This window comes from Gopherus flavomarginatus, chromosome 3, assembly GCF_025201925.1.
Source record: "Gopherus flavomarginatus isolate rGopFla2 chromosome 3, rGopFla2.mat.asm, whole genome shotgun sequence".
Taxonomy (NCBI): Eukaryota; Metazoa; Chordata; order Testudines; family Testudinidae; genus Gopherus; species Gopherus flavomarginatus.
Window position 1 is genome coordinate 142,303,131 of NC_066619.1, and position 26,433 is coordinate 142,329,563.

The 26,433-nt window shown below is 42.8% G+C and overlaps 1 protein-coding gene across 1 annotated transcript in view; it reads right to left on the reverse strand.

Moving 5' to 3' along the window:
• TNKS (tankyrase) overlaps window positions 1-26,433 on the reverse strand; it is a 302,779-nt gene that overhangs the window by 231,009 nt on the left and 45,337 nt on the right. Inside the window, exon 3 of the mRNA XM_050948206.1 lies at window positions 8,634-8,729. Within this exon, the coding sequence (XP_050804163.1) occupies window positions 8,634-8,729 (96 nt within the window). The remainder of the gene's footprint in view (window positions 1-8,633; window positions 8,730-26,433) is intronic.

Sequence of the window (26,433 nt, forward strand, 5' to 3'; positions counted from 1 at the left end):
GTGATCCCACCACTCAGTGCTTGTTTCCCGAGCCCAAAAGCGGTGTTCCATGGTGCTGAGCATTTCCGTGAATGCCACAAGCAATTTTGTGTCGCATGCGTCAGACAACTCGCAATCATCGTCGGACTCCTCATCACTTTGGATCTTAAGGAATAGCTCAACTGCCAAATGTTATGTGCTGGTGAGACTCATCAGCATATTCCTCAGCAGTTCGGGCTCCATTTCCCACAGAAATCGCGCTGCACAGAAACGGTTGAGAGAGTCAAAATGGCGCCAAACGTGGACAGAAAAACAGGGATTGCTGGGATGTGAAGAGATGCATCACGAGGCATTGGGACAGGAAGCAGAATGACCCGCCCCCTCCGCCCCCTTCCCATGGCGCCAAAATGGGACGAGGTGCTCTGTGGGATAGCTGCCCATAATGCACCACTCCCAACAGCGCTGCAAATGTAGCCACACTGCAGCGCTTTCCCTGCACAGCTGCACAAAGACAGCTCTAACTCCCAGCGCTGCACACCTGCAAGTGTAGCCAAGGCCTAAACTATCTAAACTACTACATGCCACAAGGGGCTACAGTGGTTCCTTAAACCCACCCAGCAATAGTTAATTTACCCAGATACACTCTTAGCCGAGCAGAAGAATCTGTCCTATCTCAGGGCCTCTCCTGCCCCTCCACCCCCACGAACAAGAAACTATTCTGTGGTGACCTAGAATCCTATTTTCGACGTCTCTGACTCAAGGAGTATTTCCAAAACACCTCTGAACAACATACTAACCCACAGAAACCTTCCTACCAACACTACAAAAAGAAGGATTCTGAGTGGACTCCCCCTGAAGGTCGAAACAAACTGGACTTCTACATAGATTGCTTCTGCCGATGTGCACGGGCTGAAATTGTGGAAAAAAACAGTATCACCTGCCCCATAACCTCAGCTGTGCAGAACACAGCGCCATCCATAGCCTCAGAAACAACTCTGACATCACTAAAAAAGGCTGACAAAGGAGGTGCTGTCGTCATCATGAATAGGCCGGAATATGAACAAGAGGCTGCTAGGCAGCTCTCCAACACCACATTCTACAAGCCATTACCCTCTGATCCCATTGAGGGTTACCAAAAGAAACTACACCATCTAATCAAGAAACTCCCTGAAAAAGCACAACAGCAAATCCGCACAGACACATTCCTAGAACTCCAAGCAGGGGTATTCTATCTGCTCCCCAAGATCCATAAACCTGGAAATCCTGTACACCTCATCATCTCAGGCATTGGCCATTTTCATTACCACGACAAACAGTTCTTTTTCTCTCCTGCTGGTAATAGCTCACCTTGACTGATCACTCTTTATAGTGTGTATGGTAACACCCATTGTTTCATTTTCTCTGTGTGTATATATCTATCTTCCTACTGTATTTTCCACTACATGCATTCAATGAAGTGGGCTGTGGCCCACGAAAGCTTATGCTCAAATAAAATTGTTAGTCTCTAAGGTGTCACAAGTACTCCTGTTCTTTTTGCAGATACAGACTAACATGGCTGCTACTCTGAAACCTACCAGAGGAATTACACCCCTAGCCCTGAGCGTAGCCATAGCCTGAGGTCGCAGGTAGAGAAATCTTCTTTAACAATGCACCCAGACACAGAAAGGATGCCTTTCCAGACGTCAGGAACACTGAGTCAGACATACTGGCAGCCCAGGCTGATGCTGCCTTGGAAAGTACATAGACACGGCCAAAGCCTTAAGTAGACCTGATGGAAACAACATTTTTCAGGGCTGTCTCACGCCTAACAGTGGAGTTTTAAGTGATAAGACTCCATCTGTGTGAATGGCAGTGTCCTTTATGAGAGATGACAGGGCTGCAACAACCTTAAGAAGGGAGACAAGACTTGATTTATATTAGTACACACTAACACTGCTTGGGTACTTTATTTAGCCTTTTTGATGTGTCAGGAAATCCCAGTCCTCTGTGATAATTGTCTTTAAAAGGTACATGACACATAGTTCAAGTTTGGAACCAAATGGATAGTACTTCTTTGTGGTGGTGGTTTCTTTACTAGCTTGTTTTAACTCCTTGTGACCCGGGGGATCATCCTGCAGAGCCTAGTCAAGTACTGAGGCTGTATTTTTTGAGTATGGCCTTCAGTATTCAATTTGAAAAGGCCTGTCTTGAGCCTTCTCCTTGGGCACTGCAACAGTCTTGACAGCTGGCCATCTTCCTAACAAGTGGAGTGAGACTCATCTGTCCTACTTTTTTGTAGTGTTAGCCCAGCTTCACCACTACCAATCTACTCGTTCCTAACATAACATCTTTTTTAAAAATAGTTGAGGGTGAGAAAAGCTGAATATATGATGATTATGATTATAATGGAGATATCCTATCTCCTAGAACTGGAAGGGACCTTGAAAGGTCATCGAGTTCAGCCCCCTGCCTTCACTAGCAGGACCAGGTACTGATTTTTGCCCCAGATCCCTAAGAGGCCCCCTCAAGGACTGAAATCACAACCCTGGGTTTAGCAGGCCAATGCTCAAAACACTGAGCTATCCCTCCCCTCTGAGCAATTTTTTTTTTATATATAAAAAAAAGTGGGGTATTTTTATTTCCATAATAAGTAGGAAGATCACTGTCTGTCTTTCTTCTAACTTGGAAAGTTGATGCAGTTCATGAACAAGAAATCAGTTTTTCCCTAATATTATTCCTTTTTTCTGGGGAAAGGTTCTAAGGCATTCAGGTTTGGGCTTTTCATTTCTAGGGGAACCCTCACCTATCAAAGCATATACTTTCCACTCATTGTGTATTTAACGCCCATTAATAGCTTTAGAAGTTGCACAAATGTACTGATGGGAAGCAACTCAGAATAACAAGCAGAAGGAGTAGGAGTAGTGACGCTCATAACACCAGCAACTTTAACTGAGAAAATTCACTATTCATTTTAATTATATGACAGCATATAAGAAAAATAAAAACATTAACATTTAAAATGGAAATAGTAGAACAATGCAATAATTAGAGGCTGTTACTTATGGGGCTTGTACTGTAATACATCTCCCAGAAGTCCCATTCATTATTAGGGCCCATTGTGCTAGGAACTGTACAAACACTGATTAAGACTCAGTCCCTGTCCCAAAGAGTTAATAATCTAAAAACTGTTTAGCAATTTAAGGAAGAGGTAACTAGAAAGCTTCTTTAAAAGGCTGCAGGATGTGTATAACCTTGCATCCAACAAAGTGGGTATTCACCCACGAAAGCTCATGCTCCTATACATTTGTTAGTCTATAAGGTGCCACAGGACTCTTTTCTGCTTTTACAAATCCAGACTAACACGGCTACCCCTCTGATACTTAATCAGGGCCTGTAGCAGCTCCCTGGAGAGAGCCTGCAGTCTGCATCCTACCCCTTCAGCAGCCTGCCCAGACTGAGCTGGACTGTTTCCTTCTATACTTTGCCTCCAGGCTGAGCATGCTCAGCAGAGTCGGAGGGGTGGGGCTTCCTCAGCCTGCAAAGCCAAGTTAACCTTTTTGGGACTGGTGCAAGGTACACCCCGTCACAGTGGTAAAAACCCTTCTTCAGTCAATCTAGTGGAACAGATAGAGATGGCTGTACTTTGCTAAGAAACACATAAGAATTTTAAAAAATTGAGATAACTAACCACTGGCATGAAATGTTTGTGTAACTGCAGGGATGACTTGGTTACTTGCAGAAGGAAGGGAAGCTTGATTCTGAATGTAGGTATCAGAACACAATCTCCCCCCTCTGGATGAATATACAACTATTTTCAGGAGCCGAAACTGGGTGTTTACTTAACTGATGTTAGAGAAATTAAACAGTTTCAGACTCAGTTTCAATTTTAGAGCAAACTTTAGAATGCCATTTCCATCATAAAGTTGGTCCCTCACTTGCATTGTGTCTTCTTTGTACAAAAACAATTTTAAGAAAATGTATTAGAAGAGAAGCTGGAAGTCTTCCCTGAAGGCCTTGCATTACATACTCTTCCCCCAGTCTGAGAGACGGGGTGGTAAATACATTTTCCTAGTCTGGAAAAAGAAGAAAATGGAATCACTGTGGATGTGACACCCGCTGCCACTGTGCTTAATATTGCTGGGAATGCAATCTACATGGGAAGAAAGTACTAAACTACCATGATTGAGCAAATGTAGGGCTTTTCTTCTTTCATAAATCTGGCTGATGTATTTCCTTTATGACTTAGCCAGTGTATTAATGACTTCTCTATTCACTTTTTCTCTTTAATTTGTAGTTCACAAAAGGTTCACCACTGAAGTTTATTCCCAAGGCATGTATCAATGCATAAAACTCATTGAGTAAATAAATGAGCTTGTAAGAGGAATCTCAGTTTCTCAAACTATGCAGCAGTGACCATATCACACACATGGACACTTAAACCCTACATGAACAGCAGCAGTAAATCAACATTGCTTTAATAAGTAAGTTCTCTAAAGGTACAAGCATAATGAAGGCTTGGTTGAGTTTTCAAATACACTTAGACTAATGCCAACTCTGCTCCCATTAAAGTCAGGAGGAGTTTTACCATTGTCTTTAAGAGAAGCAATGTTAGTCAAACATTGAGCACCTCCAAAAATATCACCATGCAACATAAATATTGTAAATGCAGTATAATCTAGTACTCATCTCTCTAAAGAATACCTTCTAAAACACTGTTATATCTGATCTCTGAGAGGATGCCACTGCCAAAGGCTATTGTGAAGCCTGAGCCATCAAAATTTTCTGTCAAATCCCTTTAAGTCAGAGGAGAGCCCCTAAAGGTGTAGCACACTGGAAACACATGGGAAAGCAGATGCTTAACAGAGAAGATATGCAGATGAATAACACAAAACAAAGTCACTAACAAAAAGTTCTGATTTAGGTGGATTCCAGCTACAACATTTTAAAACCTATTAAGTCTGTTGTATGCCAGCTGAAGGGGTGATGCATTACCAGTGCACACAGCTAGGGCACAGATACACAATGTATAATCTAAGGGCCAAAATGTAGCCAAGAGCCACCTTCAGGACAAAACTGAGGAAATGCAAGCTCTCATTGCTAGTGAGAGTAAACAAAACACTCATTTTATTCATCTAAAAAGGAAGAGTACACGCAAATTTGGCTATATTTATAGTTGAAGTTTATGCAGCTTCGGTGCTGACCTTTAGCTTCCATCAATTTGTCAAGGTATCCCTCAATACTGCAACAGTTGGGCTCTCCTGTGCTAGGAGATAAAGAAGAACTGAAAACTCCATACTTCAAACTATGCTTATCGCAGGGAGAGTCTACAGCCTTCCAGGCGGCCACTTCCAGCCCATACACACTTTCTACAACAGACTGTTCTCTTTTTCCAAAGGCACATACGCCTGATCCAATGCCCCCTGAAATCTGTGAAAAGATCCCCATGTACTTAAAATGGATAATGGGGGCATGTCATAGTTAGGTCACCTTGCAAAAGCTCTTCCTAAATTTACTGCTGACACCTGAGGCTGGCCTTAGGGAGAGCCTGAAAAGCTGTCATTAGTCTCAGGGCTTGGCTACACTGGAGAGTTGCAGCGCTGGTGGTGGGTTTACAGCGCTGCAACTTAGTAACTGTCCACACCTGCAAGGAGCATCCAGCACTAACTGCCTGGCTGCAGCGCTGGCTGTACACCTGGTCTGCTTGGGGTGTTAACGATTGCAGCGCTGGTGATGCAGTGCTGCTCATCAAGTGTGGCCACCAAAAGCGCTGTTATTGGCCTCCAGGGTATTAGGAGGTATCCCAGAATGCCTGCTCACAACAAACCAGAAGAATGGCTGAACTCCGAGCTCCCCCAAGCTGCCTATCTAAAAAACAAACACAGCTCCTGTTTGCTGGAGCAAGGGGAGGCAGGCAGGGCAATTGCTTTGGAAGGTTCACAGCTGTTTGCTTGAAGAAAGAAGTCACAGAGCAGAGGGGGAGGGGAGAGTCCGTGTTGGGCAGCTGCTTATGTGGTCTGAAGGCTATTTAGGAGTGCATAATTTGCATTTAGTGAATAAGAGAGGGGTGGGGGAAGGGCTCGAAACTTTTAAATTGATTACAGGTTGGTGATGTGTATGTTCCAGTCCTTAGAACTTGCAAGGCAGGGAGCTGACAGATCCAAAAATCCACTCTCTCTCTCCCCCACGTTCCCCCTCACCCCCCTCTTTTGAAAAGCACATTGCAGTCACTTGAACGCTGGGATAGCTGCCCACAATGCACCACTCCCAACAGTGCTGCAAATGTGGCCACACTGCAGCGCTGGAAGCTGTCAGTGTGGCCACACTGCAGCGCTGGAAGCTGTCAGTGTGGCCACACTGCAGCGCTGGAAGCTGTCAGTGTGGCCACACTGCAGCGCTGGAAGCTGTCAGTGTGGCCACACTGCAGCGCTGGAAGCTGTCAGTGTGGCCACACTGCAGCGCTTTCCCTACAGCTGTACGAAGACAGCTGTAATTCCCAGCGCTGTACAACTGTAAGTGTAGCCATACCCTCAGTGGCCTCAAAGCAGAAAATTTTCAGTGTTGCTTGTAATTAAATTTTCCATTCACATTAATCCCTTCCTAGGTTGTTTATTTTAAAGATGACTGGATTCCCACATATATCCTACCCACGTACAGTGTCTGTACTACCTTATTTTTTATCAATTGACAAAAATCAGATTAACCTGATTGGCACAATTGACATTAATGTTAACACTACAAGAGTTTCTTTGAACACATGACTTAGGGTATGGCTATACTTGCAGCTGCACAGGGCTGGGAGTTACAGCTGTCTTCATACAGCTGCGTAGGGAAAGCGCTGCAGTGTGGCCACACTGACAGCAACCAACGCACTGTTGTGGCCACATTTGCAGCGGTGTTGGGAGTGGTGCATTATGGGCAGCTATCCCAGCGTTCAAGTGGCTGCAACATGCTTTTCAAAAGAGGGGGTGGGGTGGAGTGTGACAGGGAGCGTGGGAGAGAGAGAGAGCACGAGAGTGGATTTTTGGAGCTGACACTGTGTCAGCTCCCTGCCTTGCAAGTTCCGACCCCTTTCTCCACTCCTCTCTCATTCACTAAATTCGAATAGCCCTCTGTTTTTTTCCTCACAGACCAGATAAGCAGCTGCTCCGAAACAGACCCCCCGCCCGCCCTGTTGCTTCTCTCCTCAAGCAAACACTAGCTGTTGACATTCCAAAGGGATCCCCCTGCCTGCCTCATTCACAGCAAACAGTAACTGTGTTTGTTTCTTAGATAAGCAGCTCCAGGAGCCCCGAGTTCACAACAAAACATACAGAGGCATCACAACAAAACAAAGAGTGTAATCTTTACTTAAAAGCATTATGGGAAGGTTCCGGAGGTCAGTGACAGTGTAGTAAGATTAATCACTGTTTACACTGGCACCTCAGCGCTGCAGCACCAGCGCTGTTCTCATTATTCCTCTCGTCAAGGTGGAGTACGTGCAGTGCTGTAGCCAGGGAGATACAGCGCTGTATGTGCCTTGCCAGTGTGGACGGGGAGTGAGTTACAGCACTGTAAAGCCACTAACAGCGCTGTAACTCTCAAGTGTAGCCAAGGCCTTAGTTTAAATTACTCTGCCTCAAATTTAAAGAGCCTTTGTTCCACAAACACACTTGGTTCACTTCAGAGCCTCAGATAGTAATGCATAACAGTGTATTTGGGAAAAAAATGAAAGGGAGGAAATGTTTTCTGACCAAATGTGACGGGAGCTGTATTCTCCCTTTCTAAACATAAGCATGCAGGTTTTGCATTAGCATATCAACTACAAATTAACTGGTCAATACAGAAGAGGAGGGAAGAGGGAAAGACAAATAAAACACTAGGAAAAAAAAAATTGCTAGTCGTTGACAGAGGGTCAACTGCTGAATCTCATCCCCAGTCTAATTATGCTTTTGTAGCCACATTTATCTCCTTCTAACCTCTATTTCCTAAAACTCACTTAAAACAAAACCAGCACAAAATGCATATGAACTTTGGACATACAACTCTTCCACAGGATACTAATTTTTAATGTTCATTGATATTTTAAAGTAATTAATAAGTATTATATATAAAAATACAGGTATATAAAAACAACATTACATTGGTAAAAATTATGTGCAAATTATTCTTTAATGGTTAGGTTAATAGCCCACAGAGTTGTGTTACACACCACTTATATCTAAATGGCTAACGATGAGGAGGAAGAGCAGCATACAAATCCATAGCAAATACTGAGTTAAGCTATAAGGTAGCAGGTTACCTTTCTGATCACAGCAACTAGTACAGTAAGACAAATGTCCTTGATTGTTTTAAGACCTTCACTGCTGAGTAACTGACCTTTTTTTTTTTTTTTTTTGCAGGGGATGGAGGCTGCAGTTCAACCCATATGCAGGCTAGTGATAAAAATGCAGTGAATAATGAATGATGTTTTCTAATTACAAAATTCTCTCAAATAAGTGGAATAAGCTATTCAAACCTCTGGGAGCATGGCAATTAATGGCAGTTATAGCAATTCAATATGGACCCTGATAAGGACACACATTTTTGCTGTTTTTATGCTAAAGAAAAATGAAAGGCAGTCAGAGTTTAAGAGGCTGAAGTGTTTATATACCCAATGAACTACAGAAGACAATTCAATAGAAACTTATATCTCTTACCTGTAAGTACAGCTTTGGCTGAAGGATCTGCCAGGTCCAGCGCTGACTTCCCATCAGTGTTTCGAATGTTTGGATCAGCTCCGTGCTGCAGCAGCACTGTGCAGGGAAAGCAGAAACAACCTCTTACCTCAGGGATACACAGATTATTTACTAGCAAGGGTCTCCTCGGCATGGTGTAGGCATAAACACACATTGCACAATTTCCCCTTTTTTTTTTTTTTAAATACACTGCAGCAAAGGATCCTATCTTGAGTAAAGCTAAGTTGGCAACTTAAGGTATAGTAAAAATCACATGATTTAGCATCATAATCATGAAACCTGAATATTTTTCATTCTACATTTTTGGTTCCCTCCTGCAGGCAGCTATCTGGGAAGCTGTGTACACACTGACTCATACTGTAAAATATGCTAACTGTGGAACCTGCTCTGCCTTTACTACCGCTGTTGCTGCTGCTGCTTTTACTGCTGAATATCCAGATCCTTCTATCTCAGAACAGTAGTAATGCTCAAGACTTTTAGTGGATCACCATTTACAGATAAACCTTACCGCAACATACACTCTGTGTCCAAAAAATGTAATAAGTAGGATAATATGTGCAACTCTGGTACCCTGCAGTCTGGATGCTCAGAAGTTACTGCCCTCCACAATATTTTTTTCTACTGAAACTGAGACAAAAATTCAATTACATAAAAATATCTGAAGCAGAAAGCAGTATACAATCATTTGGCATGTAGGATATTGCAACAGTGAATTACCACATAAGAGCATTTGCAAGAAACTGGAAATGGATATTCCACACTTAAGCGAACTTAAACAGAAATAACTCTACAATAATATAGTTCAGACCATTTACTTTCAAGACCAAAACATTTCCTAAAGAATGGGATGTCAAATAGTGAAGTCCACACACCAACATCAGATATTAAATACTAGGAGCCCAATTGTCCACTGCCCTGCATACTGCACAAAGCAAGAAAAATGCTACCAATTTTGAATGACCATTTTATACCCACTTTACACAGGTGTGAATGATAGTAGAGTGTCCAAGACAGTGCAGAATCAGTCTCAAGGATACTAAAGGTAAGAAGAAAAGCAGGTATTTGGGGCAGCTCAAGCAACAATGCTTGTCATGAAGTTGCAAGACTACAATGGATTTATGATGAAAAATTACTGGGAGGCATCTCATCTTGCAACTGAAAACACCAAGCATTAAATTGACAGGATTCCAGAAAGAGAAAATTAACTGATTCAACACAAAACCAACTAGTCAGTAACAATAATATCTAACCAGTGAGAGATTCTTCAAAAGAAAACACCTGCTTTATTACAAACTGATCTAGGAGCACCACCTACATTGAAGTTTGTCAGACATGTCCCCATAAGACAACCCTGGTTTTAGTTGTTTATAACTTTGCTAAACGTTAATTATTTAAACTGATATTTCCTATGTCAGGCTTCTGCCTCAGTTTTAATTTTTGGGTGAAAGTTTCAACAAAAGTAGTTTGTCTGTATCAAAAGAATGAGATTGAAAAAAGATGTTGTTTTGCACACGTTAAAGCCGTATACCTATTCTGTTGAAAAGCTCTAGTACTTTCACACTTTAGAACAGGGACCTGAAATGTGGCAGGGGGCGTGGGTCCTGGTGTCAGAGATGTGCCTTTTGCTGTTCTGGGCAGGAAACTCAAAATTTGGCCATATTATGAGTTCTTGAATCATCTTAGCACATGCTCAGAAGAAACTTGTTAGCGTTTCTCTGCAACTGCTGATCCTGGTGGCACCAGGCAGAAAAAATAAGGAAAGGGAGACAGTCTGCACTGTCAATATTCCCCCAACTAGGCCCAGGTATCATGGAGGAAAAAGCAATCTGTCTCAGATGCACAAGAGACAAGACCTGGACTTAGGGAATGGAGTAGATTGGTACAAGCCGCCAGGGAAAGGGTACTGAAACTGGGAGCTGGAGGGGAGAAGCAGAGGGTAGAATACTAAGAAATGGGGGAGAGAGAGAGAGAGAGAGAGAGAGAGAGAGAGATCAGAGGAGGCGGTTGGGGGCACGGGACTAGAACTCACTAGGCAGGAAGACAGACAAGGGAGCTGGGGGTGGGGGGAGAGAGAGATTGGAAAGGGGCTAGAGGGGACACACAACCAAGACCCCAAAGAGGGAGACTGGTAGTCAGGGTTTGGGAATGGGAGGCGTGGGGAAGCAAGTAAATCTAATAGGGAGTCGCTGTGGGAGAAAAGGGCTAGCTGCGAAAAGAGACTGGGGCTATGTCTACACTGTCACCTTCAGTGAAAAAACACCCCCTTGAGCAACAAAAAAGTTTAAGCGCTGAAAAGCGCCAGTATAGACAGCTGCACTCCCAGCGATAAAGCTACCACTGCTAGTTCAGAGTGCTTTTTTTTTTTTTTTTTAATCACTGGGAGAGCTCTCCCCTGGCGATAAAGCGTGTCTACATTGCCCACATCCCCACGCTGCCACAGCCGTGCTGTAACGCGGACAGTTACAAAAGTGTGATGAGAGGAGCCGTCAGGGGTAGGGTGGGGTGGGTGTATGGAGATTAGGCCTGACTAGATTGAGAGACTGGAACAGAGACAGGCTGGAGGTGACAAATGCAGAAGGGTCTCCCTATTCTCGCCTCTAGAACCTGAAATGGAATGCAAAGTTTCTGAGTCTGCTCTGTTGCCAGCAGACATCTGTGAAACCCACTGGCAAAACGCTTCTCATTGTCCTCTGGTGCCTTAATCATGAGACCATCCTCCTGTAGTCTTCTACTTCATTCACCATAGACCTTCCATTTCAGCAACACAAAGTACGGTCCTACAGACAATTGCCTCTTTTACTACACAACCCTGATCCATTCCCAGAGCAGGTCCCATCCTGTGCACTGTATGAGGCAGGGGCCCTGTGGGGAAAAAAATAGCATGCAATGACATAATTAAAGACTGCTTCATAATGCAGAATCACTGCTGAGTGAAAATCCCATTTTGTAGCTCCACAATACAGAAATATCACTAGACAGTATCCCCTTCCAAATTTATATTTAATTCAAACATTTTTTAAAGTCTGGCAGTCAAAATACAACAGGTATAAACAATACCATTACCAAGCCATTAGACCTTTTCCACAAACTTTTGTAAAACCAGTACAGAACAGTTTTCTTTTAATTGATCCTTGATATAAAATATGAGGAAATCAAAATCCTCTAAAATTAACTATCCAAAAGCTTAACACGGAATACAACTGCATTCACGACCATTATGATCCTTAACCTATACAGATTCCTGGTCTTCACTGATGCCTCACATTTCTTCACGTGACACATAAGAAGTTTGTTTTAATTATATTTGTTATTACAGCAATCAGTACAACAGACAGTTAACAAAAAGGTCAGATTCCTTTCTCCCCCTCAACAAATGAGTTACAAGATTACACAGTGCATGAATTACAACTGCTGTAAATGCTTCAGGTTACTTCCAACTTGATATAGCAGGATGAACAATGACAGTAAGGTCACATCTACACTAGCACTTATGTCAGCAAAACTTGTCACTCAGGGGTGAGAACACACACTCCTAAGCAACGTAACTTCTGTCAGTATAAGCGCTCGTGTGCACAATGCTAAGTCAGCGGGAGATGCTCTCTCAGGCCACGTCCAGACTAGGGTATTAAAATCGATTTTAGATACGCAACTTCAGCTACGTGAATAACGTAGCTGAAGTCGAATTTCTAAAAATCGAGGTACTCACCCGTCTAGACGGCGCGGCATCGATGTCCGCGGCTCTCCGTGTCGATTCTGGAACTCCGTTCGGGTTGATGGAGTTCCGGAATCGATGTAAGCACGCTCGGGGATCGATACATCGCGTCCAGACTAGACGCGATATATCGATCCCTGAGTAATCGATTTTAACCCGCCGATGCCGCGGGTTAGTCTGGACGTGGGCTATGTTACATAGCTACCGCCGCTTAGTATGCCAACAGGAGAACTTTCCCATCAGCATAACATGGCTATAAGAGCACTCCTACAGTGGTACAGCTGTGCTCCTATAAGCCTGTAAGTGTAGACATGGCCTAACCACTTGGCCTAATACCGCTTGGCATGGTTATTTTCAAAACTACTGAACTTGATCATTTTGGTGTCAAAAATGTCTTTCCTTTAACAAATAATGAGTCAATAGTTTCACATTTAAATATAAAGCATTCTTACCTTTCCAAATCTTCCCTGACAAGATACAATGAAAGCCTTCCTCCAAGGGCAGGGATTCTGCAACCTCCCCAGGTAGCCTGTTTGAGTGCTTAACTATCCTTATAGTTAAAAAGTTTTTCCTTATATCTAACCTAAATCTCCCATACTGCAAATTAAGCTGATTTCTTCTTGTCCTATACTTGGTGGACCTACAACCGATCACATCCCTCTTTGTTAACAGCCTTTTCCATATTTGAAAACTGTTACCATGCCACTTGACCCCAAAAGTCTTCTCTTATCCAGGCTAAGCATGCCCAATTCTTTCAGCCTTTCCCCATAGGTCATGTGTTCAAAGCCTTTCTTCATAGGCACTCTGCTGGACTCTCTCCAATTTGTTCACATCTTAGAGAGTGGTGCCCAAAACTGGGACACCATATTCCAGCTGAGACCTCACCAGTACTAAGTACAGCAGAACAATTACCTTCCATGTCTTACATATGACACGTCCATTAATAAATCCCAAAATATTTGCCTTTTTCACCACAACATCACTCTGTTAACTACAGGAGCTCAATCTATTCAGTTTAGTAGAGAGAAATTTTAAGAGTGACTTGTCACATTTTGTAAGTCTGTACATGGGGAACATAAATTTGATAATGGGCTCTTCAGTTTAGCAGACAAAGATATAACAAGCTCCAATGGCTGGAAATTGAAGGTAGGCAAATTCAGACTGAAAGCAAGATATACATTTTTAACAGTGAGAGTAATTAACCATTAGAACTTACCAGAAGTTGTGGTGAATTCACCATCACTGGGAATTTTTAAATTAAGATAGGATTTTTCTTCTAAAATATATGCTCTAGTTCAAATAGGAATTAATTGAGGGAAGTTCTATCGCCTGTGTTACACAGGAGATCAAACTAGATGTTCACAGTGGTCCCCTCCGGCTTTATAATCTATTAATCACATTTACAGATAACAGGTTGAGATTTTACAAGAAACTAAAATCACTTTACAGCCTAGTGACTATTTCAGCTCTCTCACGCAGACTAGAACTGGTGTCTTCTCCCTACCCACCAATGCAATATGGTGACTCAGGGAAACAGCATTGTCAAAAGGCAATCTAGCCTACTCCCTGTAGATCTAGCTGTGAAGGTGACATTTTTGCCAAATGCATTTTGAATCACAGTATAAAATTACTCTCTACTACTTTTCTCTAGAAAATTATACCTACAAGGTATGCTGTACTTTGTTAACCCAGGACCTGGTAGCACATAAATCTAGGTACTAGCTCTGAGCATCACATATTCCCAAACTATATGTAACTGAAGATTTAAAGGTTCAATTCTCTCAGCATTTTGAAAGCATTCAAATAATACACAGCAGTTCAAATGGAATTCACTTTTATGATGTAGACTAAACGTATTTTACCTCAACTATTCGTATACTAAAACTATTGAAATTTTGATACTTTTCTGTTCCAAGTAGGACAATTCCTTGCCTGAAATTCACTGTTTTGTGTCTCAGCTACACTAATCCCGATTTGACAGGTTACCAAGCCTGAAAGTAAAACTGGCCTGTGGAGAGCAAAGCGAGAATTTAGCCCAATAAGATTGGGGTGGGGAAACAGCTCTCACTGCACAGCACCTGCCTTATCAGTTTACAGAAAAAAAGATTAATCTGAACTGGTAGTAACTTTTACATCAAATACTGCTTAGGAGAAAGCATGAACTGATGTCAAATAGCAGGTCTACCAAGAAAGTTGGAATCCTAGGGAAGAGAACTCCAACCCATCAGTCCCTGTTACAGAAGACAGGAAAAGTTAACTAAAAAGATCTTTGGTTTTGGTTTTTGCATAAGACTCAGATTTTATCTCTATATCATTTTCTTTAACTTTGTTCCATCTCAGGACCACAGGTTGTCTACAGATAAGTACTCAGCCTATTCTCCACTATGTGATGATGAATGCAAGAGCTAGAGCTAGTCAGGTTATCATGCATGACTTGTTCACAGGTGAGCTCCTACCTCTGCAAGTACAACTGAGTCTTGGCTGGATGACCTAACGGGAGCGGGAAAGAATCCGCTTATTGTCCTTCACGTGGGAACAAATTATACGGCTAGATTCTCGCTGGAACATATCAAGGGAGACTATGCCAGACTGGGGAAGATGCTTAAGGAAACCAAGGCTCAGGTGATTTTCAGTGTGATTCTGCCTGTTCATAGAGAAGGGTAAAAAAGGTGTGACAAGATTATGGCAATCAACAGATGGCTCAGATGGTGGTGCTATAAGGAGGGCTTTGGGATGTACGGCCACTGGGAAGCATTCATGGACAGAGGGCTGTTCTCTCGGGATGGACTTCACCTGAGTAAGGAGGGAAACAGACTTCTAGGATGGAGGCTGGCACAACTGATTAAGAGAGCTTTAAACTAGGAATTTGGGGGAGATGGTTGAGAGATGTCCAGGTAATCTCCATGCCGGAATTCAACATTGAGAGGGAAGAAAACAAAGTAAGAAAGGATACAGCCGTGGGCAGGAGAATGGACATAAGGAGGAAGGGTAGTGCAGATACCAGTCTAATAGGTGATACTGGTGGTAGAATGTCTGTAAAGCCAAAAATTAAGATGTTTGTACACTAATGCGAGGAGCCTAGGGAACAAAATGGAGGAACTAGAGCTACTGGTGCAGGAAGTGAAACTGGATATTATTGGGATAACAGAAACATGGTGGAATAGTAGTCATGACTGGAGTACAGGTATTGAAGGCTGTGCGCTGTTTAGGAAAGACAGAAATAAAGGCAAAAGGTGGTAGAGTAGCATTGTATATCGATGAGGTGAACTGTAAAGAAATAAGAAGTGATGGAATGGATAAGATGCAGTCTATCTGGGCAAAAATCACACTGGGAAAGAAAGCTACTAGAGCTTCCACTGAGATAGTGCTTGGGGTATGCTACAGATCACCAGGATCTGATTTGGATATAGATGGAGACTCTTTAAATGTTTTTAATGAAGTAAACACTAATGGGAATTGTATGATCATGGCAGACTAACTTCCCAGATACAGACTGGAGGACAAGTGCTAGTAACAATAATAGAGGTCAGATTTTCCTGGATGCGATAGCTGATGGATTCCTTCTCACCAGGTAGTTCAAGACCAACAAGAGGGGATGCCATTTTAGATTTGGTTTTGGGGAGTAGTGAGGACCTCATAGAAGAAATGATTGTAGGGGACAACCTTGGCTGAAGTGATCTAGATGGAAGGATAAACAAAAATAGACCTGGGACTAGGGCTTTTTATTTCAAAAGGGCTAACTTTAAAGAATTAAGGAAATTAGTTAGGGAAGTGGATTGACTGAAGAACCTGTGGCTCTCAAGGCCGGGAATTACTTCAAGTCAAAGCTGCAGAAACTATCAGAAGCCTGCATCCCAAGAAAGGGGAAAAAAATTCATAGGCAGGAATTGTAGACCAAGCTGGATGAGCAAGCATCTCAGAGAAGTGATTAAGAAAAAGCAGAAAGTCTACAAGGAGAGGAAAATGGAAGAGATTAGCAAGGAAAGCTACCTTATTGAGGTCGGAACATGTAGGGATAAAGCGAGAAAGGTCCAACTCTACATGGCTTTTGGCCTTGCAAAGGGAATTAAAACCAATAGTAAAAGGTTCTATAGCCATAAAAATAAGAAAAACAAACAAGAAGTGGGACCGCTAAACACTGAGGATGGAGTAGAGGTTAAGGATAACCTAGGCATGGCCCAATATCTAAACAAATACTTTGCCTCAGTCTTTAATGAGGCTAATCAGGAGGTTAGGGATAATGATAGGATGACAAATAGGAATGAGGATATGGAGGTAGATATTACCACATCCGAGGTAGAAGCCAAACTCGAACAGCTTAATGGGACGAAATCAGAGGGCCCAGATAATCTTTATCCAAGAATATTAAAGGAACTGACACATGAAATTGCAAGCCCATTAGCAAGAATTTTTAATGAATCAGTAAAATCAGGGGTTGTACCATACGACTGGAGAACTGCTAACAGTTTTTATTTTTAAGAAAGGGGAAAAAAGTGATCCGAGTAACTATAGGCCTGTTTGTTTGACATCCGTAGTATGCAAAGCCTTGGAAAAAAGTTTGAAGGAGAAAGTAGTTAAAGACATTGAGGTCAATGGTAATTGGGACAAAATACAACATGGTTTTACAAAAGGTATATTGTGGCAAACCAACCTGATCTCCTTCTTTGAGAAGGTAACAGATTTTTTTAGACAAAGGAAACGCAGTGGATCTAATTTACCTTGATTTCAGTAAGGCATTTGATATGGCTCCACATGGGGAGTTCTCAGTCAAATTGGAAAAGATAGGGATCAATATGAAAATTGAAAGGTGGATAAGGAACTGGTTAAAGGGGAGACTACAACGGCTGGAAGGAGGTTACTAGTGGAGTTCCTCAGGGATCGGTTTCGGGACCAATGTTTTTTAATATTTTTATTACTGACCTTGGCACAAAAAGTGGGAATGTGCTAATAAAGTTTGCAGATGACACAAAGCTGGGAGGTATGCTAAAACAGAGAAGGACCAGGATATCATACAGGAAGATCTGGATGACCTTGTAAACTGGAGTAACAGTAATAGGATGAAATTTAATAGTGAAAAGTGCAAGGTTATGCATTTAGCGATTAATAACAAGAATTTTGGTTATAAATTGGGGACATATCAGTTGGAAGTAACACAGGAGGAGAAGGACCTCGGAGTATTGGTTGATCACAGGATGACTATGAGCCGCCAATGTGATATGGCCCTTAAAAAAAGCTAATGCGGGTTTAGGATGCATCAGGCGAGGTATTTCCAGTAAAGATAAGGAGGTGTTAGTACCGTTATACAAGGCACTGGTGAGACCTCATCTGGAATACTGTGTGCAGTTCTGGTCTCCCATGTTTAAGGAGGATGAATTCAAACTGGAACAGGTACAGAGAAGGGCTACTAGGATGATCCGAGGAATGGAAAATGTGTCTTGTGAAAGGAGACTCAAAGAGCTCGGTTTGTTTAGCCTAACCAAAAGAAGGCTGAGGGGAGATATGATTGTTCCTCATAAATATATCAGAGGGATAAACATCAGGGAGGGAGAGGAACTATTTAAGCTTAGTACCAATGTGGACACAAGAACAAAATGGATATAAACTGGATACTAGGAAGTTTAGACTTAAAATTAGACGAAGGTTTCTAACCATTAGAGGAGTGAAGTTCTGGAATAGCCTTCCAAGAGGAGCAATGGAGGCAAAAGACATATCTGGATTCAAGACTAAGCTTGATAAGTTTATGGAGGGGATGGTATGATGAGATAGCCTAATTTTGGCAATTAATTGATCTTTGCTTATTAGCAGGTAAATATGCCCAATGGTCTGTGATAGGATGTTAGATGGGGTCAGATCTGAGTTACTACAGAGAATTCTCTGCACCTTGAAGTCTTTAAATCACGATTTGAGGACTTCAAGAACTCAGACATAGGGTTAGGGGTTTGTTACAGGAGTGGGTGGGTGAGATTCTGTGGTCTGCATTGTGCAGGAGGTCAGACTAGATCATAATGGTCCCTTCTGACCTTAAGTCTATGAATCTATGACACTATATGTCTGATGTTTGAGTAGGGCCACAGTTTAGTATGAGTTAAATTTGAGAGGCAATGATCATGGCATTTGTACATAGCCTTAAGGATCAGTGTCATTCAAAAACTGCCATAACTCAGCAGAGTTCTTATTCATAAATTATATGACCAGAAGGGATCATTGTGATCATCTAGTCTGATCTCGTGCAGTAATCAACCACTGGAACAATTTAGCTGGTAGATTTTTCATCCCTGACAATTTTTAAATCAAGACTAGATGTTCTAAAAGATATGCTCAACAAATTATTATGGTGATGTTCTCTGGCTTGTGTTACACAGGAAGTCAAACGTGATGATCACCAAGGTCTCTCCTGGCCCTAGACTCTGTAAATAATGCAGAACAGAGAATTTCACCTAGTAATTCCTGCATCTAGCCCATAGAGCAGTTGTGATCAGGAGAGGCACTCAACCTGAGTCCTAGTGTGAAGGGATGGGACTGTTCTTCAGGAATTTTCTGAGTGGCTCTCTCCTCTGGAATGCCTGTTCATCGTTGGTGCAGGATAGGCTGCAAGATTCATCATTCTCACCACTTTCCTGGAGGGATGAAGGTAGAATTGAGGGTGGTGGTTGTGGGGTGCTATGTGAACTATTGTGCTTTTAAAATAAATGTTGGCTAGGCTATGCTCTGAAGTAACCAGTCAAAGGCTTTGAACAACACCCATAGAATCATAGAAGACTAGGATTGGAAGAGACCTCAGGAGGTCATCTAGTTCAATCCCCTGCTCAAAGCAGGACCAACACCAACTAAATCATCCCAGTTAGGGCTTTGTCAAGCCTGACCTTAAAAACTCCTAAGGATGGACAGTCCAACACCTCTCCAGGTAACCCATTCCAGTGCTTCACCACCTTCCTAGTGAAATAGTTTTTCCTAATATCCACCCAGATCTCCCCCATTGCAACTTGAGACCATTGCACCTTGTTCAGTCATCTGCCACCACTGAGAACAGCCTTGCTCCATCCTCTTTGGAACCCTGCTTCAGGTAGTTGAAGGTTGCTATCAAATCCCCCCTCACTCTTCTTCTCTGCAGACTAAATAAGCCCAGATCCTTCAGCCTCTCCTCATAAGTCATGTGCCCCAGCCCCCTAATCATTTTTGTCACCTCCGCTGGACTCTCTCCAATTTGTCCACATCCTTTCTGTAGTGGGGGGCCCAAAACTGGATGCAGTATTACAGATGCGGCCTCATCAGTGCCGAAGAGAGGGGAATAATCACTTCCCTCAATCTGCTGGCAATGCTCCTACTAATACAGCCCAATATGCCGTTAGCCTTCTTGGAAACAAGGGCACATTGTTGACTCATATCCAGCTTCTCATCCACTGTAACCCCTAGGTCCATTTCTGCAGAACTGCTTCCTAGCCATTCGGTCCCTAGTCTGTAGTGAATGGGATTCTTCCGTCCTAAGTGCAGGACTCTGCACTTGTCCTTGTTGAACCTCATCAGATTTCTTTTGGCCCAATCCTCTAATTTGTCTAGGTCACTCTGGACCCAATCCCTACCGTCCAGTGTACCTACTTCTTCCCTCAGCTTAGTGTCATCTGTGAACTTGGTGAGGGTGCAGTTCATCCCATCATCCACATCATTAATGAAGATGTTGAACAAAACCAGCACCAAGGGCACTCCATTTGATACCGGCTGCCAACTACACAGAGCTGTTGAGCCCAACAATCTAGCCTGCTTTCTATCCACCTTTTAGTCCATTCGTCCAGCCTATACATCTTTAACTTGCTGGCAAGAATACTGTGAGAGACTGTATCAAAAGCTTTGCTGAAGTCAAGGTCCACCACTTTCCCCATATCCACAGAGCCAGTTATCTCAACATAGAAGGCAATCAGGTTGGTCAGGCATGACATGTCGTTGGTGAATCCTTGTTGACTGTTCCTGATCACCTTCCTTTCCTTCAAGTGCTTCAAAATGGATTCCTTGAGGACCTGCTCCATGATTTTTCCAGGGACTGAGGTGAAGCTGACCTGCCTGTAGTTCCCCAAATTCTCCCTTTTAAAAATATAAAATTAAAAATATGGGCACTATATTTGCCTTTTTCCAATCATCCGGGAGCTCCCCTGATCACCACGAATTTTCAAAGGTAATGGCCAATGGTTCTGCAATCACATCAGCCAACTCTCTCAGTATCCTCAGATGCACTGCATCCAGCCCCATGGACTTCTGCATGTCTAGCTTTTCTAAATAGTCCTTAGCCTGTTCTTTCACTACTGAGGGCTGCTCACCCCCTCCCCATGCTCTGATGCCCAATGCAGCAGTCTGGAAGCTGACCTCGTCTATGAAGACCAAGGCAAAAAAAGCATTGAGTATGTCAGCTTTTTTCAGATCTGTCACTAGGTTCCCTCCCCCATTCAGTAAGGGTCTCAAACTTTCCTTGACCTTCTTCTTGTTACCCTTCACATCCCTTGCTAGCTGCAACTCCAATTGTGGTTTGGCCTTCCTGAATATACCTCTGCATGCTCGAGCAATATTTTTATACTCCTTCTTGTAAACTTCATTTTTGTGTTTAAGCTCAGAGATTTCTCTGTTAAGCCAAGCTGGTAGCCTGCCATATTTGCTATGCTTTCCTCACATTAGGATGTTCTGTTCCTGGGGCCTCAAAAAGGCTTCTTTAAAATACAGCCAGCTCTCCTGGACTCCTTTCCCCCTCATATTAGCCTCCCAGGGATCCTGCACACCAGTTCCCTGAGGGAGTGTTTTATTACATTAAAACAAAATTACAAAAGGAGCTTGGATTGGAGAGCTATTTCTGTTCTATATGCTTCTCTAACACCGGGAGTGGGGAGGTGGAATGGGGGCTGTGAATTTTGAAGGTATGAGTGGCCGCCATTTTACCCCTCCCAGAAGACAGCTAGAAATTCTGATTTACAGCATTATCTAGACAGAAATTTACAGCTCAAGAGTAAAGAGAAATACTATACACACCCCTGATGTTAAATTATATTGAGGACATCTGCCCCATAGCCCGTAGAGCTAGCTTAGCGTATATTTTACTCCGCAGTAATGCAAGGAACCTATAGGTCTGTATTCTGTAAGACACTGGCTTAAGCAAGTTAGCATAAGTAAAAGTTCATAAGTCGAATATTTTTGGCAAAAAGGTGACACATCAAAGAGTGGGGTCAGCTTATAATTTGATGATTTTAAACTCTATGGAAGCACCCTGGCAGGCCAGGCCAGTTTGTTTACTTGCCGCGTCTGCAGGTTCAGCCGATCACAGCTCGCACTGACTGCGGTTTGCCGCTCCAGGCCAGTGGGGGCGGCGGGAAGCGGTGGCCAGCACATCCCTCAGCCCACGCCACTTCCCGCCGCCCTCATTGGCCTGGAGCGGCAAATCGCGGCCAGTGGAACTGCAATCGGCTGAACCTGTGGACACAGCAGCTAAACAAACCCGTCCGGGCCCTGCCCACCAGAGTACTTACCCTGGCGGACAGCGTGCCAAAGGTTGCCGATCCCTGACCGAATACATTGTCGTTTTGTTCACCTGGAGCGTCTGCAGGCATGGAGCCCCTCAGCTCCCTGCGCACCACTGCCCGCAGCTCCCATTGGCCGGGAACCAAAGTTTTCCAACCCCTGAAATACAAGGTCAGTTTATGAAAGGGTCATACAGTTTTTCCTGTTTTTACCTATCCATTTTGGGGGGTCGGCTTATAAACGAACGGGCTAATGAATGAGTATATACGGTAGATCAAATGGCCCAACAGTTACCCTAGATTTTGGGGAACTGGGAATAGCTTGCTCAATACAGGGAGCTGCAACATCATGATACCAGACAATCACAAGAACACTGAACTGATACTGGACTTAGATATTTTAGGATAGAATTGCTGGTAGATTTAATAATAGGTGAGGTATATAATAATGGGCTAAAAGGCATTAAATATGTTATTCTATAGGTTAAGTGTACCCGGTTATTAAGAAGGTGAGGAAATTAGATTTGGACATAGAAGACTGGGCATCAGAATGAACATTCATGATAGTGGCCAGGCCCTATAACAGACCAATCTACCATGTGCACTGGCGAGGGTGAGGGGGGCAATGCTACCTTTTCATCCTTCAACTCTGTATTGTTATCTACCACCAGCCTTCGGGGTTATGGACCACCAGACTCTTTTGGCATGCCTGGGACAGGGCTTGTGTCTCACCACCAGATTCCCACGGAAGGATGTGATTATGAAGTATATGAGCAGATATAGGGAATGACATCCAAGAAATACCTAATACAGTATTTCTGCTTCTTATTTATGTGGTCTGGAGCTTTCCTGTCTTTACTGATTGTTTTAATAAAAATAGCCACGGCTTGGCTTTGCCCTCAGTGAGGGTGTCTTTGCCACACATCTCAAGGTTCCCTACAAGATACTGAAGTTGTCAGTTTTAATTCTGCGGAGCCTGATTCTGGGACAAGAACTGTATTACCCCAACTCATTAAATTAGTACCAACTGGGAACTGTAACAGGGTTGAGACTCACTGGTGTGATATGCTGCTGATCGTCCTGGGAATCAGCTCGTCCAGCACTCAGAGCGCCTCCTGGTAGCCAGTGTCTCACCTGCCCTAGCCCTCCATGCACCTCCCGGATCCTGGTGCCCCTTACCCTGGGGCTCTGCCCAACACAATACCCCACATATGGGTCTCCCCTCCCAGGGAAACCTCAAACCCTCTACACCCACTTTACCTCAGAGGCTACTACCAGTCGTCATCTAGCCCCCAATCACTGCGGCAAACTGCAGTCTGTCATGGCCACTCTCACTGGCACGGACGTTGGACCAGCTGCCTCTGCCTAACCCTCCTGCACCTCCCAGCCCCAGTACCCGCACAGGCCTTTATCAAGGCCTCAGCGTGTGGAGTTGCCTGACCCAGTCCTTCCTGGGCCTTTATAACAGGGCCAGTTGTGGCCTGCTTGGGAAAGCAGCCCCATCTAGGGCCACATTCTAATCAGCCCAGCCTTCCTCCATCAGAGCAGGGGTAACTACCCCGCTACAGGAATCAATACAATTATTAACCATTAAAAAGGATCAGGTTACAGCTCCCTTGAAAAAAAATAATTCCTTTCCTCTTCTGGTAAAGAGAATGAGCACAGATCCTTTCAGGAACTGAAGCATCTATCCTTCCTAGAAAACGAGAGCCTGAGGCAGATACACAATTAGCTTACAATCACCTCACAACAAAGCATTGCCTTATTTGCTGCAAATAATACAGTGATAAGTTAGAAATGTTTAAAGAGTTTCTGCAGGGATGTCCGAGACTAGTTTAAAAGAGGATTTTTGCATTATCCCCACACCATCTTTTCAGTTTTCTATATGCTGCAGATTTTTTACACTGAAAGCATATAACATCACTATCAAAATAGGATGGTGTGGGGGAGAAGTCACAGTCTTAGAGCATAAAATACATTTCAGCAGTTAGTGCTTTTTCCTATGGCCAAAGGGAGTAATTTAAAAAGGTTCAGAAGGCTTCTCCAAATGAATATATTTTAGACTATAAAATACATTAATACACTATACATAGGAATATACAATGTTTTTTGAAGCTTGTCTTAAAATAGATAGGTAGTCTAAGTGTGTAAGTCAAGTTATTTGTGCCTCAGTTATTGCACAGGTTATCCAAGACAAAGTTTCATCTAAAAAAGCTGTAACTGAAGCCAAAGCTTGTATTTCACAAGGGCTTCAAGTCTGTTCTCTGTTGGATAGGGAAACCACAGACGAACGGTGGTCAAGCACATCCTTCCACCCAAACCCTCAGAATTCACTTTGGCTACCACTCCCATTAAACAGCAATTGTATCTGTTTTATCTACCGATCCAATTGACTGTAACCATACTTTCATGTTAAGCACTTTGCATTCTTTATATTGCTCCATTTCTATTCCATCTTCAATGCAGGACTAGAGATTATAAGATCACCACTTTCTCTTTTTAGTTACCTCTCCCTGCAGTGGTTCTCAATCTTTCCAGACTACCGTACCCCTTTCAGGAGTCTGATTTGTCTTGTGTATCCCAAGTTACACCTCATTTAAAAAACTACTAGCTTACAAAATCAAATATAAAAATACAAAAGAGCCATGGCACGCTGTTACTGACAAATTGTTTACTTTCTCATCTTTACCATATAATTATAAAATAAATTGTAGCTCTCAGGTTGAGAAACACTGATACAGTATATAGAGCAGTATAAACAAGTCATTTATGAACTTTCAGTTTGTACTGATTTCTCTAGTGGTTTTCATGTAGCCTGCTGTAAAACTAGGCAAATATCTAGATGAGTTGATGTACCCTCTGGAAGACCTCTGCATATTCCTAGGGGTCTACGTATCCCTGGTTGAGAACCACTGCCTTACAGTATGTCCAGACTAGAGTTTTTGTTCTTAGGAGTTAAGCTGAGTTAGCTAAAACAATTATGAATGTTAGTCTGAACACTACATAAATATCTTTGTCCCAGGACATAACTGTTTCCATAGGCTGTGTCCTAGGGTAAGCTACAGGCACTTGTAGTCTGAACAAATGTCTGTAAATGCTAGACTAGACACTGTACCATTTATCAACAGAGTCCTGTGGCACCTTATAGACTAACAGAAGTAAGGAAGTATGAGCTTTCGTGGGTGAATACCCACTTCTTCAGACATTTACCCACAAAAGCTTATGCTCCAATACTTCTGTTAGTCTATAAGGTGCCACAGGGCTCTGTCGCTTTTTACAGATCCAAACTAACACGGCTACCCCTCTGATACTTGTACCATTTATGTTAGGCAACTCAGGCTAAAAAGGGCAAAAAACTCCAAACTAGACATAGTACCTCAAACAGAGGGCCACAAGACCTCCAGATACTCACCATGTTGGCAAAACGACTTTGCTTTGAAAATACTAGAACACAGAAGCGGTCAGTCAGTTACAATGCAAGGCATCTGATCTCTTACTGAAGAGCAGAGAGGGACAGACTATCAGTCTCTGATACTTCCTTTATTAAATGAAAACATTACCTTCTGTACAAATTGCCTCCAGTTCCGCTCTTGCATAGAGAAATAGTGAAAATAAAACAGGACAAGGTGAAGGTCATCTTTAACTCCCTGCTTGGCCCAGGCAGCAGTGGCACACAGATCTTACCCACCTTTCCAAGGAACAGCCTTTCCAAGGTTATCAGTGGTTCCAGAATGGGAAAATTTTTCACTCAGACTTGAACTCTCTTCACATTACAGCATGGGAAATAGGTTTCTGACAGATTTTGAACAGTCATGTTCAGTTGCAGTTCAGACCATTTTAGAGAAATCAAGAAAAGAATCTACTAAATCTGTCATAGCCTAAAATGGAAAAGGCTTTTGTGGGCAAAGGATAAGCCGATATAACCTGCCTCTGCTCCATTTCAGGCTTTGTTGAAATATTTGTATCTTTAAAGAGTCTCATCTATTCCTTTGATTTAGAGTATATGTATCAGTATTCCATCTGGTTTTGAGAAGTCTGTTTAGTCATGAAACAAGTATTTAACAGGCCTCAATTTATTTCCCGCAGTAAAACACTAATCCCTAATTTGGACCTGGATTTAGTACTTCCAAAATTAACGTTCAAATTTTTTGTTTTAATTGATAAATAAAATAGCCTTCCTTATCACAATCACATCAGCATGGAGGATAAATGAATGCAGGCTCTAATGGTTGATCTTCCTGTGATGCTGGCAGATGAAGTGCCAGCTCATGCAAAGATCTCAGGTCTCACTGACCACTGACAAATGGATAGCTGGAAACCAGTTTGGCTCACCTGTGTTAGTATAACTAAAATAGGTATTTGAGTTTAAGAATATGTTTAGACTTCATGGAATGTTTGTAGGCTGCTGCATGTATTAACCCTACTTAAAATATCTGTATCCCGTTGTCACAATGCCTGGTATGGGACACAGCTAAGAGCACCACTCTCGGGTCAAACTGCCAGAATACAGGGCGTATATCCCAAACTGGTGGTATATTCTATCATAAGAATTCAC